General features: G+C 47.8%; 1 protein-coding gene across 2 annotated transcripts in view; it reads left to right on the plus strand.

Annotated features, from left to right (window-relative positions):
* TDRD7 (tudor domain containing 7) overlaps nucleotides 1-16,463 on the plus strand; it is a 1,293,444-nt gene that overhangs the window by 1,155,871 nt on the left and 121,110 nt on the right. For both annotated transcript variants that reach the window (XM_078676318.1, XM_078676319.1), the window contains exon 14: nucleotides 8,422-8,532. In XM_078676318.1, coding sequence (XP_078532444.1) covers nucleotides 8,422-8,532 — 111 coding nt within the window. The remainder of the gene's footprint in view (nucleotides 1-8,421; nucleotides 8,533-16,463) is intronic.

Here is a 16,463-nt window from a genome sequence, read left to right on the forward strand (position 1 = left end):
TACTGGTAAGTAGCATTTTCCATTTTGTAACCTCATTGAATACATTATGGCATAAAACTATGCAAATGTATTTTAAAGAACAAGTACATTTATGAATCATGATGCCTTTTGGACATGTAGTTATTTTATACACTTCCACACCGCCGACCAAGTACTTAGGGAATGTTGGCTTAATTTGACCTCTTCTCTTAGCCACTTCCTTACTTTCATCTGATCTGAAATGCATGGTTATACTGTTAAACAAAAGCTTTTTCATTGGCCTTGTGTATGAGTTTTATGTTCTTTTAACAGAACATTGCTGAAATGGACTTGGCAAGGTTGTGTCTACTTAGTCTTGGTGACTTTTTAAAAATATTTTCCCAGCAAGTCTGTTGAATCCCTGAACTACAGGCATGTTATTGCGGAAGAAAATAGTAATGGTGGAGTCTGTGCATCTCCATGTGTTCAGTCTCTTAATTACCAGCGGGTCCTTCAAGATTAAATTATTTCATCCCTTTACAGGAGTGTCAGGCTTTGTATGATTTGTCTTAGGCTTACTCATTCACATCTCCATTTGAAAGCTATAATATAAATTTGAGATTTGTTACTTCTACAGTTCATTCCTAGTTTCTCACAGCTGTATGCCTCTCTTGCCTTGTTGTGTGACGGGCTCTCTTAACCTAATTCTCAAGCTCTTTTTCAGTTTGTTCCTTTTGGTTAATGTCTAACAGTTCTGTGGTTTCCTTCACACCTCCCCTTCATGTTAGCCATCCGGGACTGCATCTAGTAGGAAAAGCCTACGATGTACAAGAAATACATGCTTTTTCAACAGTTAAACAACTTCAGTTCACTTTATAAAGTAACACAGAGTGGTAGGTCCCAGAAAGCCTTGCGTCTGATGTTGTCTCTCATTGTTCCATCAGAGAATGCACAGAAAACTTCTCACTGGAGTCAAAATCGCACTCTTCAGCTGGCCAAATGTAATCTCAAGAATTTATTAGAGCAAGATATATGGTCATTTCAGGAGTCTAACCACTAGCGATGGTGTGATTTCTATTCTGACCCTCACATCAGCATAACTTGGCAGTGTCCTTCGCCTCCCCTTCCCCGGCAATCTCGATCAACAATGATGAACTCAATTTTTACTGTCAGCCACTGCAAAAAATATAACAATCAAGATGTGCATCACTGAGAGATTAGAAAAAAACAGTGGTTTCCTTCCTCGAACACACAAAAAATGCTGATGTTCAAGCTTCCCAAGGTTCCCTGGACATTGACATTTCCTACAGGTAATAACTGATCGTTTTGTGTATTATGAACAAAAAATAAATGGCCAGCCCAAAACGTACTTTCATACTTCCGAGCCTACAGTATTGCCCTTTATAGCTCTAGGAATAGTGATGTATTGGAAATCAAGGAACATGTAGCTGATAAAGCAGATGGGCGCAGAAGTGAAAATCATGGGTGGATGTCAAGTGCAGCACACACCTTCTCCCCAACTCCATCCCGGTTGTTTGTGATCATTTGAGGTAATTTAATTATCCAGTATTTGGGTGTCTTTCATAGATTCACATGCCTGAATCATTCCCCGTCGTCGAGACGGGAGCCTCCGGTATATAAAAAGTAATGTCTTAGAGACATACATAAAGAAGAATAGGCCCAAAGGTCTCACCTTAGTAGCCTATCCACGTCCTTTTGCAGGAAGGACCAAACAGAGCAGGCCCCAAGGGTCCCACCTTGGTGGCCTATCTGGGTCCTTTTGTAAAAAAGGACCAAATAAAGTAAAACAGCCAATCAGCTACTACCTCCTTCTAGAACCTTCCTGCCAGGAGCCCAAGTCTCTCAGATTTTCTACCGCACGTTGTGCTAGGGAGTCTCCATCTGAGTTCTCCTCAGGAATTTCTCTTTTTCTCTTTTTTCTTCACGAAAAACAACTTTAATTGATCTTACGTCATGTCGGATAGTCAGAAGAAGGGTCTTTTCAGGGCTTGTTCCTCCTGCAGCAAGAAAAGACTTCATGTTGAGGATAAACATGAGACATGTTTATATTGCCTCTACCCTCACCACCAGGCGAAGGACTGCAAGATATGTCGCACCTTCTCTAACAAGACCCTAAAGGACCGAGAAGGTCGACTTCTGTTGTGGCTCAACAGGCTCAAGACCAAGACTGACGACTTGGTCTCTGAAGGTGAGAGTGTGTCTGGAGCGTCGCAGTTTTCATTGAAAAGGCCAAGGGTTTCTTCCCCTAGCCCCACAGACACCCCTCCTATGAAGACTTCTAAAAAGTCCTCAGAGGGCAAGCCATCTGTGTCTTCCAAAGACCTGCCTGTCCCCAGGAAGCAGCCGCTATTACTGGCGACGACGACGATGGCGTCGATAGTGCATTCAGCACAGAAAACTGTCTCGACGTCGACGACGACTGTGTCGACGACGACGGCGTCGTCGGTTTCCTCCTCGACGACGAGAACGACACCTTCATCGTCGGCGAGTAGACCTACGCCGTCGACCATCCCGGTCACTTCATCGACGACGACGAGATAATCGTCGAAGACACCGACGTCGACGACCCCGTCGACGAAGACAATGCCGTCGACGAAGTCCATCTCGTCGACGAGGATCATACCGTCGACGGTAGGAAAGCCGTCGACGACGAGTTCATCGTCGACGATGGGAACTTTACCGTCGACGAAACTGACGACGACGAAGCCACCGTCGACGACGACAAAATTATCGTCGACGAAAACACCATCCACGACACTGTCGACTTCTGCGTCGACGTCTACAGGACCCTGGAAGGAGTCTGCACTCCTGTCCCATGCCATGGATGATTTTCCACCGCAAGTGAGCCATGTCACGTTGAAAATTACTAAACGGCCTATTGCGCCACTTCAGACATTGCCCGGTAGGGTTCAGCAAATTCCTCCGGCCTGTCTTCTACAAGGTCAAGAGTCGGACGAGGACTCCTTTACACAGGCTACTAGTCCGTCAGACCTAGTGCTGAAATGCCAAACAACGGACGAGGAGCCGGAAGAAGAGGAAGACCATCTTCAACAACAGGTCCAACCTCCATCCCAAACTCAGATTACTCCTATGGTGTGTCTTCCCGCATCCATCGTCTCGGACCTACAATTCCTCATAAAAGATTACAAGGAAAGGTTCCCGGAGAAACACTCTGCGCCCGCACCTCCAGCAGCTCAGGCGCCAGTTCCTTCATCTCGTCATAGACCCACTCCCCTGGTCCTTGAAAGAACGCAGGTGCCAATTCAGGACGCTCCCTCCTCTGATGAAAAGGAGAGGGAACAAGAAGAAGGGGAAGTTGATGACGACCAATCGGACCCGGATGCAGACCAGGACTATGTGGCACATTCTCCGGCCTCTCCGGATCCACAGACCTCGGAATCCCCACCCGCAGATATCGGGGGATTCCACAACATCCTTGAGCGGGCTGCCAAGAGGTTCCACATGTCCATGGAAACGCAGGAAACAGAATGTTTCCTTTATGACTTTAAGGAGCCGACGAAGAAAACTTCGAGGTCAATCCCCATTATAGAATATATCTGGAAGCAGGGCAAACAAATCATGCCAGCACCTGCCTCTATACAGGTGATGGTGCCCAGACTTGAAAAAAAATACAAGGCCACATCATCGGCGCCGGCATGCCTGACAGGTCACCCTAAACCTGATTCAGTGGTGACTCAAGCGGCACAAAAGAATTCACGCAATCCAGCCTCACCTCTGTCGACGCCACCAGACAAGGAGGGCAAAAAACTGGATGCCGTCGGCAAGCGCTTTACTACCACATCGGCCATGACTGTAAAGGTAGCAAATTCTATAGCCTTACTGGGCCGTTACAATCGCCAACTCTGGGCGGACATTGCTCCATATCTTTCAAATCTACCAGAGGATGTCCGAGAGGAGGCACATTCACTTCTTTTGGAAGGACAGACATCTGCCTCAGAGCTCATAGATTGTGCCATTGATGCCGCCATGACTGGTTTCAGGCAACTTGCAGGGGCTGCAGTCCTGAGGAGACAGGGTTGGCTCAAGGCCACCACTTTCCGCCAGGAGGTGCAGACCAGAATATTGGATATGCCTTACGATGGCCAGCATCTGTTTGGGGAACAGATTGATGCGGCCCTTACCACCATCAAAAAAGACACAGATACAGCCAAGGCCCTGGGTACTCTTCAATTTCGGAACCAGTCCTTTCGTGGCAACAGGGGAAGAGGACAAACTACATACAAAAGTTCCTATCAGAATAGGTCTTCGTACTCCTACTCCCAGTCCAAGCCGCAGTTTCAACAGCGACAAACTCAACAGGGACGACAGTCTTCCTACGGCAAATCCAATAACCGAGGAAGGGGCCAAAAACGACCTGCTGGCAACAGACAATGACTTGTCTCCCTGGCTAGCCCCTCCACCATCACATTCTTTCAGACTTGGAGGGAAGCTAAAGTTCTTCCATCAAAATTGGCGATCTATAACAACAGATCGTGGGTACTTCAACTCATTCGATTTGGACATTCCCTAGAATTCACCTCTATCCCCCCAACAACACCACCGTGCCAACGGTCACACAGGCACCTACGATTACTTCTTCAGGAAATAGCTTCTATGCTGCAGAAGGGGGCGATAGAGCGAGTTCCACGAGCCCACGAGAATCAAGGTTTCTATTCTCACTTCTTCCTAATTCACCAAAAAGGAAAGAAATGGCGACCCATCCTGGATCTCAGGGCACTCAACGTGTTCCTAAAGAAACAATTGTTTCGTATGGTGACTCTGCAAGAAATACTTGGTCTTCTGGAGAAAGGAGACTACATGACGTCCTTAGACCTTCAGGACGCCTATTACCACATACCTATTCTCAAAGGGCACAGGAAGTTCCTCAGGTTTGCGGTGGCAGGACAACATTACCAATTTCGTGTCCTTCCATTTGGCCTCAAATCGGCCCCGAGAATATTCACCAAATGCCTATCTCCAGTGGCAGCATTTCTTCGTCAGCAAGGTCACCAGGTGTTTCCATACCTGGACGACTGGTTGGTGAAGGCGCCGACAGCGGCCGCCGCAGCCTCATCCTCCAGCGCCTGTCTGGATATTTTCCACCGCCTGGGTCTGACCCTCAACACCGCAAAGTCGACTCTGGAACCCACAAAAGTCATTACGTTCCTGGGAGCGACTCTGGACACGGAGCGTGTCAAGGCTTTCCCCTCTCAGGAGAGAAAAATCAAACTCATCTCCTTAGCCAAGGACGTGGCTTCAAGGAAGACTCTTCCGGTCCGCAAGTTCAAGTCCCTCCTGGGCATGATGTCTTCATGCATACTGCTCATTCCACACTGCCGCCTGAAAATGCGTCCACTTCAAGAGGCACTGACAAAACAATGGACCCAAGCCACATGTTCTTTCGACGACCGCATGAGAGTCACTCGACCCATTATCAACCATTTGCAATGGTGGACATCACTTCGCCATCTGTCAAAAGGTCTGCCGTTCCTGCTCCCCGCAGAGCCGCACGTAATAACTACGGATGCGTCACTGGAAGGCTGGGGGGCAGTCCTCCAGGAACTCCAGATCAACGGCAAATGGACAACACAGGAATCGAAACTCCATATCAATCTGTTGGAGTTACGAGCGGTCTTCCTAGCTCTACAGGCGTTTCTTCCGCGCATTCATCACTCCCCGGTGCTCGTCAGGACAGACAACACCACGACGATGCACTACCTGAACAAACAGGGGGGAACACGTTCCATCTCATTATCGAGAGAATCGCAAAAAATCTGGAACTGGCTTCTGGAACACGAAATAGACTTGAAAGCGGAGTATGTCCCGGGCAAGGACAACGTCTTGGCGGACGCACTGAGCAGGGAGAAGTCTCCTTCCCACGAATGGGAACTGGACATGGAGGTGCTGGACAGTATCTTCAAGGAGTGGGGCACCCCGAACATAGACCTCTTTGCCACCAGAGAGAACGCCAAATGCCCAAACTTCGCAAGCAGGCATCACCACTCAGGCACCCTCGGGAATGCATTTTCCATTGCATGGCGGAACGTCTTCGCGTACGCCTTTCCGCCATTCCCACTGATACCCAGGGTTATCAGAAAGATGAAAGCGGAACCCTGCACTCTGATGCTCATTGCTCCATCCTGGCCAAGGCAGCACTGGTTCACGGAGCTTCATCGCCTCTCTGCCCGGCCCCCTCTTCGCCTGCAGCAGTTTCCAACCCTGATCACAATGTCTCACGGGCAGGTTCTCCATCCGAACCTGAGCTCTCTGAAATTGTCGGCCTGGCTCCTGAATACCGTGAATTCAGCCAACTGAACATCCCGCAGGATTGCAGAGATGTCCTTGCGAAAGCCAGAGCTATTAGCACCAACAAAACCTACTCACTAAAATGGAAACGATTCTGTTCCTGGTGTCTGGATCGTGGCTTGCACCCCTTCAATGCTACTCCACAGCAGCTGCTGCCATACTTGTTACATCTTGCGCAATCAGGCCTTGCGCATTCATCCATCAAAGTGCATCTAGCGGCAATTTCCAGGTTCACAAGGACGGCTACAGGCCCATCTTTGTGGGCGGACAGACTCATCAAACAATTCCTAAAAGGCTTATTCAGATCCTTTCCACGACCGAGACCTATTCCTCCATCGTGGCATCTCAATGTGGTTCTTCACCAACTAATGAAACATCCATTTGAACCCATCCATAAGGCAGAAACCAAGTTCCTCTCTTGGAAAACGGCCCTCCTCCTGGCACTCACCTCTGCCAGAAGGGTCAGCGAATTACAGGCTCTATCCATTCAGGATCCTTTTCTTCAATTCAGAGAGGACAGAGTCATTCTTAGGACTAACCCTCGCTTCATTCCAAAAGTCCCCTCGGACTTTCATCTTAACGAACCAGTGGTGCTTAGATCGTTCTTTCCGAATCCCTCCACGGCAGCAGAAAGAACTTTACATTCTCTAGATCTAATGAGATGTCTTAAATTCTACATCGACAGGACACAACACTTTAGGAAGTCATCCCAGCTCTTTATTGGATTCAGTAGGCCAAGACTGGGCATGCCCTTAACAAAGCAGAGCATTTCACGATGGATCTCTTCTGCGATCACCTTTTGTCATGACAAGGCCGGACGGCCTTTAGACTCACGAGTCAAAGCTCATTCAACTAGAGCCATGTCCACATCTGCGGCCCTGTTCGCTGGAGTGCCGATCTTGGACATCTGCAGAGCGGCGACATGGAAGTCCCCGCACACCTTCACCAGGCATTACTGCCTGGATACTGAGCTGATGAAGGATGCAGCAGTGGGCCAAGCAGTGCTTCGCAATCTATTCCAGTAAGGTGAGCCCTACTACATCCCTCCATCCTTTACGGGTATGCACATTCTCTTGTTGTATTTCTATGACATTGCATTTTGTGATTTAGTCATGAGATATGTATTATCTACAAGCTTGTACCTGATGTTCATACAGAATGTGCATAATGTATTGCTCACTACTCTGATTCAGGCATGTGAATCTATGAAAGACACCCAAATACTGGATAAGAAATGCGTTACTTACCTGTAACTGCAGTTATCCAGTATTAGTGTCTTTCATAGATTCACATGCACCCTCCCACCTCCCCTGGCAGGGCTCACCTTTCTCTCAAATGAGTTTACGCCTAACTAGCTTGGTGCGTACGAAAATCTGAGAGACTTGGGCTCCTGGCAGGAAGGTTCTAGAAGGAGGTAGTAGCTGATTGGCTGTTTTACTTTATTTGGTCCTTTTTTACAAAAGGACCCAGATAGGCCACCAAGGTGGGACCCTTGGGGCCTGCTCTGTTTGGTCCTTCCTGCAAAAGGACGTGGATAGGCTACTAAGGTGAGACCTTTGGGCCTATTCTTCTTTATGTATGTCTCTAAGACATTACTTTTTATATACCGGAGGCTCCCGTCTCGACGACGGGGAATGATTCAGGCATGTGAATCTATGAAAGACACTAATACTGGATAACTGCAGTTACAGGTAAGTAACGCATTTCTTCACTTTTTAGGATTTATCTTGCAAATAATGTCCTAAAACTTTTGAAATGTGAAGAAGTTTCTGAAATGGGAATTAGCACTTCCTCCCATTCAGTCGTCAATCAGGTTCTGGAGCAAAATACATTTAGCTTCCTCTCGCATAACTCATAAAGGTAAGAATAATTAAGGCATTTAAATCTGACAAGGAATATTTTGTAATGCACCTTTTATGAAGATAGAGAATATAGATGCTAAAATGACTTTTGAAATTAAACTAAATTATTTGGGGCCAACAATGGATTGAAGTTAAGCCTGCCATTGACCTTTTTTGCACTGCATATTCTGTAGAAGATGCCACTACCTTTTCTATCTGTTACATCACTGTATTTCAATACCTATTCCTGCTACAAAATCTATTGTCTTATATTTTGTTACTCTGTTTTATGCAGGTTTTAAAGTGCTGTTTGGCAGACCTCCCATCTTCTATAAGCATGTTTACACCGGATGCAGTTCTCTGGCTGAGGGATACTGTACTAAATTTCTCAGAGTGTAGCATCAAGGTACTATAAGCTAAGACAACATAAAGTGAAATGGGAAATACACAAGTACTATAGATAAATTATCTTTTAAATATGTATTTCATAAAGTGTGAATGGTGTTGCTAGTTAGCATCAAAATGCTCTTTCAAAAGGTTGGCCGTGGGATCCCAGAATGCCATTATTGACATACTTTTTTGGGAGGCGAAATATGCTGTGGTGTTTTACAGAAAAAAAAACATAGAAGAGTACATCCCAGTCTTCTAATTAGGCACATCTCTCCCCACCCCCATGCATCCATTTATCACATAGTATGCTACATAATAAAACAGAGTAGTCCACACATTTCACAGTAGTCAGTGGAAACCACTTCTAATACTTTTGACTTGCCTCCTGTACTGCTGGTTGGTGTTGTGAGAATACCTCTATATGTTTTCCAGTCTTTCCAAACTCAGGTGTGTTTATGGGGGCAACCACAGGGATTCATAGTGAGTGTTTTAAAGTCATACAATGATCCAGTCTGTTCTTGGACTTCCCAGCAATGTCACACTTGACAATCAGTAGTCCCAAATGTAAAAAGGTTGCTTTATGTCTGTTACAGTCTAATTTTGCCTTGACTTGTAACAGAATACGTTTAGAGTTCTGCTCAGCAACACTGGCTGGCACTGTCAAACTGGTACTTGTAGTATTTGGACATTGCTGTCTGTTGTGCGCCACTGTTTCTAAGGAAGCTCCTAACCAATTATGTGAAATGTGTAAGGCACCTATTAGGGATTCTAAATGGGCAATGATGGTAAAGTAGCCTTGCTAGCAACACTATTTTCAAAATTTCCTCTGCCATTTGGAATAGGGGTAGCCGGAAGCAAATGGAGACATTTCTTTGTAATGTTAAGCCTTTATTGTACTCCTTTGCCATGCTTTATTTTCGTCACTAGTGATGTGTATCCCTAGATATTTAAACCCTTCCTGGCAGGTTTGTAATGCCGAAGCCTGATGCATATTGTATGGCTGTGTCCTCATGGGGTATACCAGCGACTTATGAGGGTTCGTCTGGAGGCCAGTAAACTCTTCAAAGATGTATAAGATTTGTAGGACGTTGCAACAGAGTTCCTCTGGGTCCCTAAGGAACATTAGAAGATCATCTGCATTAAGTGAAACCCTGTCAGCTGTTTCTTGAGACCAATCAAAAACCTGCACCTGCGCATCCATGCCAAGCAACTGCTGAGCAGGGGGCTTGATGGCTCAGGTAGATGACAGAGGGGACAGAGAGCACACTTGCCGTGTACCTCTGTGAACAGGGACACTTTCGGAGACCTCCCGGCACAGTCCGATCCTCGCCCACAGCTCCTTTCTAGTCCGTCTTTGAGGAGGTCGAGTCCAGCTTGGTGGTATTGTCCTACCAGGGTGGGCAGAGGAATCCTATGATGAAGCAATAGACAATAAAGTGTGTGAGGTTTCCTCTTCCGTTAAGGATGACTTCCCAGAGACTAATCGAAGGTTCTAAAAGCTTAACCCATATTCATGTAACAGCCAATAATTTTGGCATGCATAGAGCCCACCAGCAACACGGAGATACTTCAGAGAGCCATGCTTCCTGAACATTCAACAACATCCCCAACCAAAGACTGTATGAGTACAGAACGTGCAAGGTTGAGGGAAGCGGGAGACCCTGCCCTTAAAGAATAAGTAAACAACCCCAGGTTATGCCCCTCCACCCAATTTAGGCAAAAACAGTCTTACATATATGCCTATATAACCAATTCATTAGTATAGTATTTCTGCCATCATATCAGCCGCCAGTCCGAGGGCCAGCGAGTACATTATACCTTTAACAAGATATCATCAGATTAGTTCACAGGCAGGCTTGACAGAGCACCTAGCAGAATGTAAGAGCAGACACCCCCCCCATTGAGAGCAGGACCGTCCGAGCCACGGAAAGTGTATCTGGGCCATCATAATGAGTTCAGAGAGTCCTTACCAGCCATTGGGGTGTCTGCTGTTAGGTCAGTTTCAGTGCAGGAGCCAGGTTCAGGCTCCACTACTGCTTTATATTGGGCATCTGTGGCATTCACGTCTTTATTCCTTAGATATTGGCGGATCATAATCAGTAAATGGCTGGCTCTCCACAGTGCCAGGTTTCCTTAGAGTACTGTGTTCAGTCGCCCAGTTCCTAGCCAACTCGGGTGTATAAAAAAAGAAGAATTTAGACTTCCAGAGGAGCTTTAGTTTAATAGGGTATGGAAGACTATAGTACAATACCATAGTACAGAGTTTCTATTTAACCCCTTCAAATTATTTACATTGTCGCTGAACCGTCTCGGAAGATCATAATTCTCCCTGAGTCATACAACAGCTGTCCATGCCAATGGGCTTTGTGGTTAAGGATACTGGCTATATTAGTACAACGGAGGAGCCAGAGTGGTGGCTTTGCTGTGAGGGTCCAATGTGTCCTCTATAATGAGGCGGAATGAGTGGTCTTCAGCTGGAACCCATGACTGAAATTATTGGAGAAGGAAATTCTCTGGCTAGGAGCTCTCGACCACCTGTGGAAAGTCCAGAAGGCGAATATTACTGCAGCGGGGTCTACTTTTGGTGTCTTAAAACCTATCCAGCTGGGTTTTATTGGAGGACAGCCTGCGAACCTCAGCTGTTAGGTCCTTCACTGAATCCTCCAGCTCTCCAATTCTATCCTGGATCCCTCCAGAAAGCCCAGAAGGCAAATGTTATTTCAGCTGGATCTTTATTTTGTGTATTAAACCTTATCCAGTTGGGTTTTATTGGAGGAGGTCAGCCTGCAAACCTCAGCCGTCAGGCCCTTCAGTGTCCAGCTCTCCAGTGCTAGGCTCGCCACAGTGGAGCTCACCATTTGGGTCTCTAGGGTCTGTTTGGTACTTCAGTTTTAGGCTCTAACTGACACGCTTTTGGGGACCTGTGCCAAACCCTGCCAGACCCACCTGTCAAACGACAGATCGTGAGGTACAACTGTTCTACTCCAGGTGACCCTGAATTTCTTTTTTAACACCTTATGCCCAAGAACCTTGCTAGACAGGCTTCAGCTGATAGAGTAAATATGAACTAGGTCCCCACTACTCCCCCTGACAGGGGATCAAAGAGAACAGAAACCTTTGTAAAACAATGTTTCACTTAACAAACCTAACCCTTCGCTCAGTAAATGACAGCTGCCTCTAAGTACACTGCTCTCTCCCCTTTTTGGATTCAGTAGCCCAGGTATTGCCCATGGTCCTGGAAGAAGCTCAAGCTAGCCTTTCTCAGTCCACGCATGGTGTTCATGATCCACCCAAATTCACAATTTGCGATGGGCTCTATTGTTGCCCTATCAGGCACGCCTCGATGCTTGCTGTCATTGGATATTCAGAAATCGTCCCTGCTAGCCTTTTGGACATGCCAACTTATTGTTCAAGGTCAAAGCAGACTTTGCTCTAGAGTTATTCAAAGATAATAGGACCACAGTGTGCTCTCTGGCCCTCTCTGCTTCCACCACTCACCTGCTTAAATAATTCTGTCTCCTTCCATGGCTACAGTAGGGCCTTCCAGTACTGCCAGCAGGTGTAACTGGTGCAACAATCACCCCCGCCCTCATTCCTGTTTCCACAGTGCCCAGAGGAGTGAGCAACAGGCACACCACACAGCCCCGTCTTCTGCCCCCCCAGGTGCCACACATCCCACCCCTTTTTAGCTTGCTCTTTCTGGCAGACAGCCACCCTGTCGGAGACAGGATCTGATATCTTCTGCCAGGGTGACAGGCAAATAACGTCTGACAAGTGGGTCCTGCAAATTTTTCAGCGTGGTAGCTCCTTACCGCTTCTCTACGCATGCCACATCTACCACCATTCTCAGAATGGCTGAGAACAATCTGTCTCTTTTACAGTTGGAAGTTCAGGCTTGTTTGGCCAAAGGAGACTTAGAGAGGATCCCGGCACCAGATGTCAGTCACAGTTATTATTCCCATTATTTCCTGGTGCCAAAAAAGGACAGGGTGTCGTCCCTTATCAGCGCCTCTTTGTGACTAGACAAACTTAAGGTGTTCACCCTGGCCCAAGACGGTTCTGCATTCGATCGTTGATACTTGATGGTAGAGGTAGACCTCCAGTAAGCCTATTTCCAAGTTGTATGCCCTGTGGCGTTACCTGTGGTACACTGTAGGCTATGAGCATTTTCTGTTGGCTGTGTTCACTTTTGGCCTTACCCGTGCCCCTCAGCTGTTTGTGAAAGTGATGGAGGTGGTTGCAGCTCCTCTTCAGAGTCAAGGGTCCCATTCTTCCCTGACTTCGAGGATTGGCTCTTGAAGTCGGGCTCACCCCAGGCAGTCATCACAGACCTCCAGACTATGGCAAACCTTCTGACATCCTTCGGGCTCATTATCAACGTGCCAAAGTCACTCTTCACTGTTTCGCAGACCCTAACCTTCATCTGAACCATTATGGACATGGTGTGGTTACACTCCTATTAACCCGCCTTACACCACATTTTACCTAGACAATCTGGTTCTGCAGACTTGAGTATCCTTCCTTTTGCAGGTGGTGACTCCTTGCCATGTCATCCAGAACATCACCTTTCTGGTATTTATTTTTCTTGTCTCAAGCCTCTGAGGAGGAGAGACTTCCTCACCTAGATCCAAGAAGGGCTCTCAGCTTCTAAATGAATCGCACCAAAGAACACCGGGTGGACGATCAGCTCTTTAACCGAGTCTCTGTAGCAAAGACTGATACAGCTGTACAGTAAAGGACCAACTTACTGGATCATACTCTGGATTAAGTTCTGCCACGTTCTCCTCCAAAAGCTGCCTCCCAAAGATGTCCAAGCTCATTTTATCAGAGACAAGACTGCTGTTGCTATTGTATTAGTGCGCCGAGTGGGTACCACATAGTTGTCACTCCATATGTTCATGAGACACTATTGCCCAGACAGCCAGGTCTGCCGGAAAGGATATTTTGCTTGCTCGATCCATCGGGACTTTTTGATTTGAGATAGTTCACACATGCACCTAGAAGGTACCGCTCTGGTATCTATTCAAAAAGTGAGGAATCTGCAGTTAGAACTCTGTCAGAAGAGCAAATTACTTACCTTCATTAACTTCCTGGTAGAGATTCTATATGACTACAAATTCCTCACTGACCCTTTCGCCTCCCCATTCTATGAGCCGGGCTCTTTGGCATAATAACGTTCATCTTAAAGGTCTGCACACTGGTATCAATTTATTTGATTTGGTGCAGTGCCTGTGTACGACGACGAGTCAGAAGGCAAATTAGGTCAGTGCGCTTGGGTGGTGCTGATTATAGGTCCACGCACTTCCCATCTGGGGTGGAATGATGTTGAAGTCTCCTCCTGTCAGTGCACCGTGGTAGTGCCGAAAATCCTCAGGATCCAGTCTGAGGCCTGGGGAATATTCCAAAGATGAGGAATCTGCGGAAAGAGCATTACTGAAGGTAAGTAATTTGTTAATTAGATTACCTGCCAAATGACAAACCTTTCTCTGAGCTGGTCACTGATGGTTTGGATGCTTCCAAACAGATGCAGAAGTAAACCTTAAATTCCGCAGATGCCAGGGCTCAGTCTGTGGATGTCGCTCTAGTTGCATTCCATTGTATTGTTGGGGCATGTCCAAGCAACTCTCTTGGACATGCAGTTTGATGTTGAGCAGCTGTTCAGAGAAAACAGACTCCTCCCTGAAGCACTTAAAAAATAGCAGAGCCACAGCATGCTCACTGGACCTGGCCTCTCTGGTGAAATCATCCATACCTTAGAATTTCCCACGTGTCGGACTTGATCCGGAAGATTTTTCTTCAGGCAATACCATTGCATGCCGGTAGGTGGTCTCATTTGTCTACGCGTCACGTCCTCGTCTCCGTTGTTGTGACATCCGCGTCACCTATGTAGGTGCCAACTTGGCACGTTGACACTAGTCCTTTTCTTTCCGCGTCAGCCAGCGCAGATCCGAGAAGAGAGCTACCCTCTGTCACTTTTTGACAGGCTTTTTTTGATGTTTTGTCGAATATTTTTTGGTGTGTACATTTTTTCAACATGCCAAAGAAGATTTCTTGGTTTGAACCGTGCAGCTTCTGCCAATCCGCCATGCCGGTGACAGATCAACGCCTGATTTGTATTTGGTGCCTGAAGCGCAACCACGACTCAGTCATACTCCAGCTGCTGGGTCATGGCTCCGGAAGCTTTGAGCGAGTCGTTCCTAAAGCTGCTTGCTTGCTCAGCCCTGCTTCATTTGCCCCGGATGTCGCCTTCTCGAGCCCGGTCAAGAGGAAGGTCCAGGCACTGCTACGTGCGAAGTCCTCGACCTCCGACTCGAAGTAGTTGGGTAGGTCAGGTAAAAGGCATAAGAAACACAAAAAGTTGATGCATGCCTCGACGTCTCCCTGTCCGTCGCCGATGCAATGGAGGAGCCTCAGCTCCCTTCAGTGTTGGTCAAGACGACCAACTTCACAGAGATCTTGCAGCCCGGTGTCTTTTCCTCGGAAAGCCTCCTGCCATTCAACGATAACTTGACTGATGTCCTTCTGGATACCTGGTCCAAGACCAGCTCAGGGGCTCCTGTGAATGACAATCGCCCGCCGCCATTGCCCAGCACTTGGTGACCTAAATTTCCTCGCCAACCACCCTAACTTGAGAGCTTGGTGGGCCAAACCTCTATTTCACAAAGCTTGTTCCATTCCGCACCCCGGAACAGGGAATCCAATTCAAGATGCTCACTCTAGTTCACGTCTTGTCTGCTCTGGACCCAGGAGACAGGATGGTAGCATTGGGCTTGCAGGACACCTATTTTCCCATTCCCGTCCTGCCTGCACATTGGCGGTACCTGTGGTTTACGGTAGGCCACGAGCACCTTCAGCTCACCGTGCTCCCCTTTGGCCTTACCAGCTCCCCTCGGGTGTTAACCACGGTGATGGTGGTGGTTGCAGCTCATCTGCGCAGATCAGGGGTGCCAATTTTACCCTATCTCGATGACTGGCTGTTGAAGGTGAGTTTCCCCTTGGCTGTCGTCTCCCACCTCCAGACTATGGCGAACTGTCTACATTCGCTGCGGTTCTCCAGCAACGTGCCGAAGTCACACCTGACTACCTATCAGATGCTCCTTTTCATCGGGAATGTGCTGGACACAGTGCAGTATCGGCCGATCATCCTGAGCAGCAATTCCAGAGTATTCAGGTATCTGAAAGAAACACATAGTGATAGATTCCTTACCTTAGAATTTCCCCCAGGCGTCAGACTGGATCCGGAAAGTTTTCATCAGCCATACCCCTACGCGTCGGAAGGTGGCATTGTGCGTCTCCGTCATTGGCGTTGTGGTCGCGGAGATGACGTTCTGGCAGCTACTTAGACACTGCCCTCGCGCGCTGATGTCAGTTCTTTATTTTTCCGCGCCAGCAAGCGCAGTTCTGGAGAGAGCGGTACCCCCAGTCACTTTTTAGCTGAGTTCCTCAAGGCCTTTTTGTCTCTCCTTTTCGTAGGGATGCCCGGTTTCAAGTCTTGCGGGGACGGTCATCGTATGATGTCGGTGACCGACCTGCACCGCGTGTGTCTACTGCCTGGGGCGCGACCACGACCCCAAGTCATGCCCGGTCTGCCGGGCCATGGCACAGAAGACTTTGCGGAAGTGGTCCCGAAAATTGCTTGAAGTCCGACCGTCGGCTCCACGCCGCTCAAGATCCTGGTCCCGTGGGAGGTCGAGGGACCAGTCACGGAGCCATCACCATCGTTTGAGTCTTTGCATTTTGGGTCGGGTAAAACAAAGTATCACTAGAAGTCGAAGAAGCGTCATCGCTCACCGACTTCTCCTCGCCTGTCGCGGCTGATGATGCGGGTGGTGCCTCCCTCGCGGCTCCGGCGGAGCCTACGGGGTCGCCATAGGCCTACCTGCCCGTCCCCGGTCCCGTCGGCGACTCCGGCCCAGCTGCAGGAATTTCTGGCAGCCATGGCCCACC

The sequence above is a fragment of the Lissotriton helveticus genome, chromosome 2_1 (genome assembly GCF_964261635.1).
Source record: "Lissotriton helveticus chromosome 2_1, aLisHel1.1, whole genome shotgun sequence".
Taxonomy (NCBI): Eukaryota; Metazoa; Chordata; class Amphibia; order Caudata; family Salamandridae; genus Lissotriton; species Lissotriton helveticus.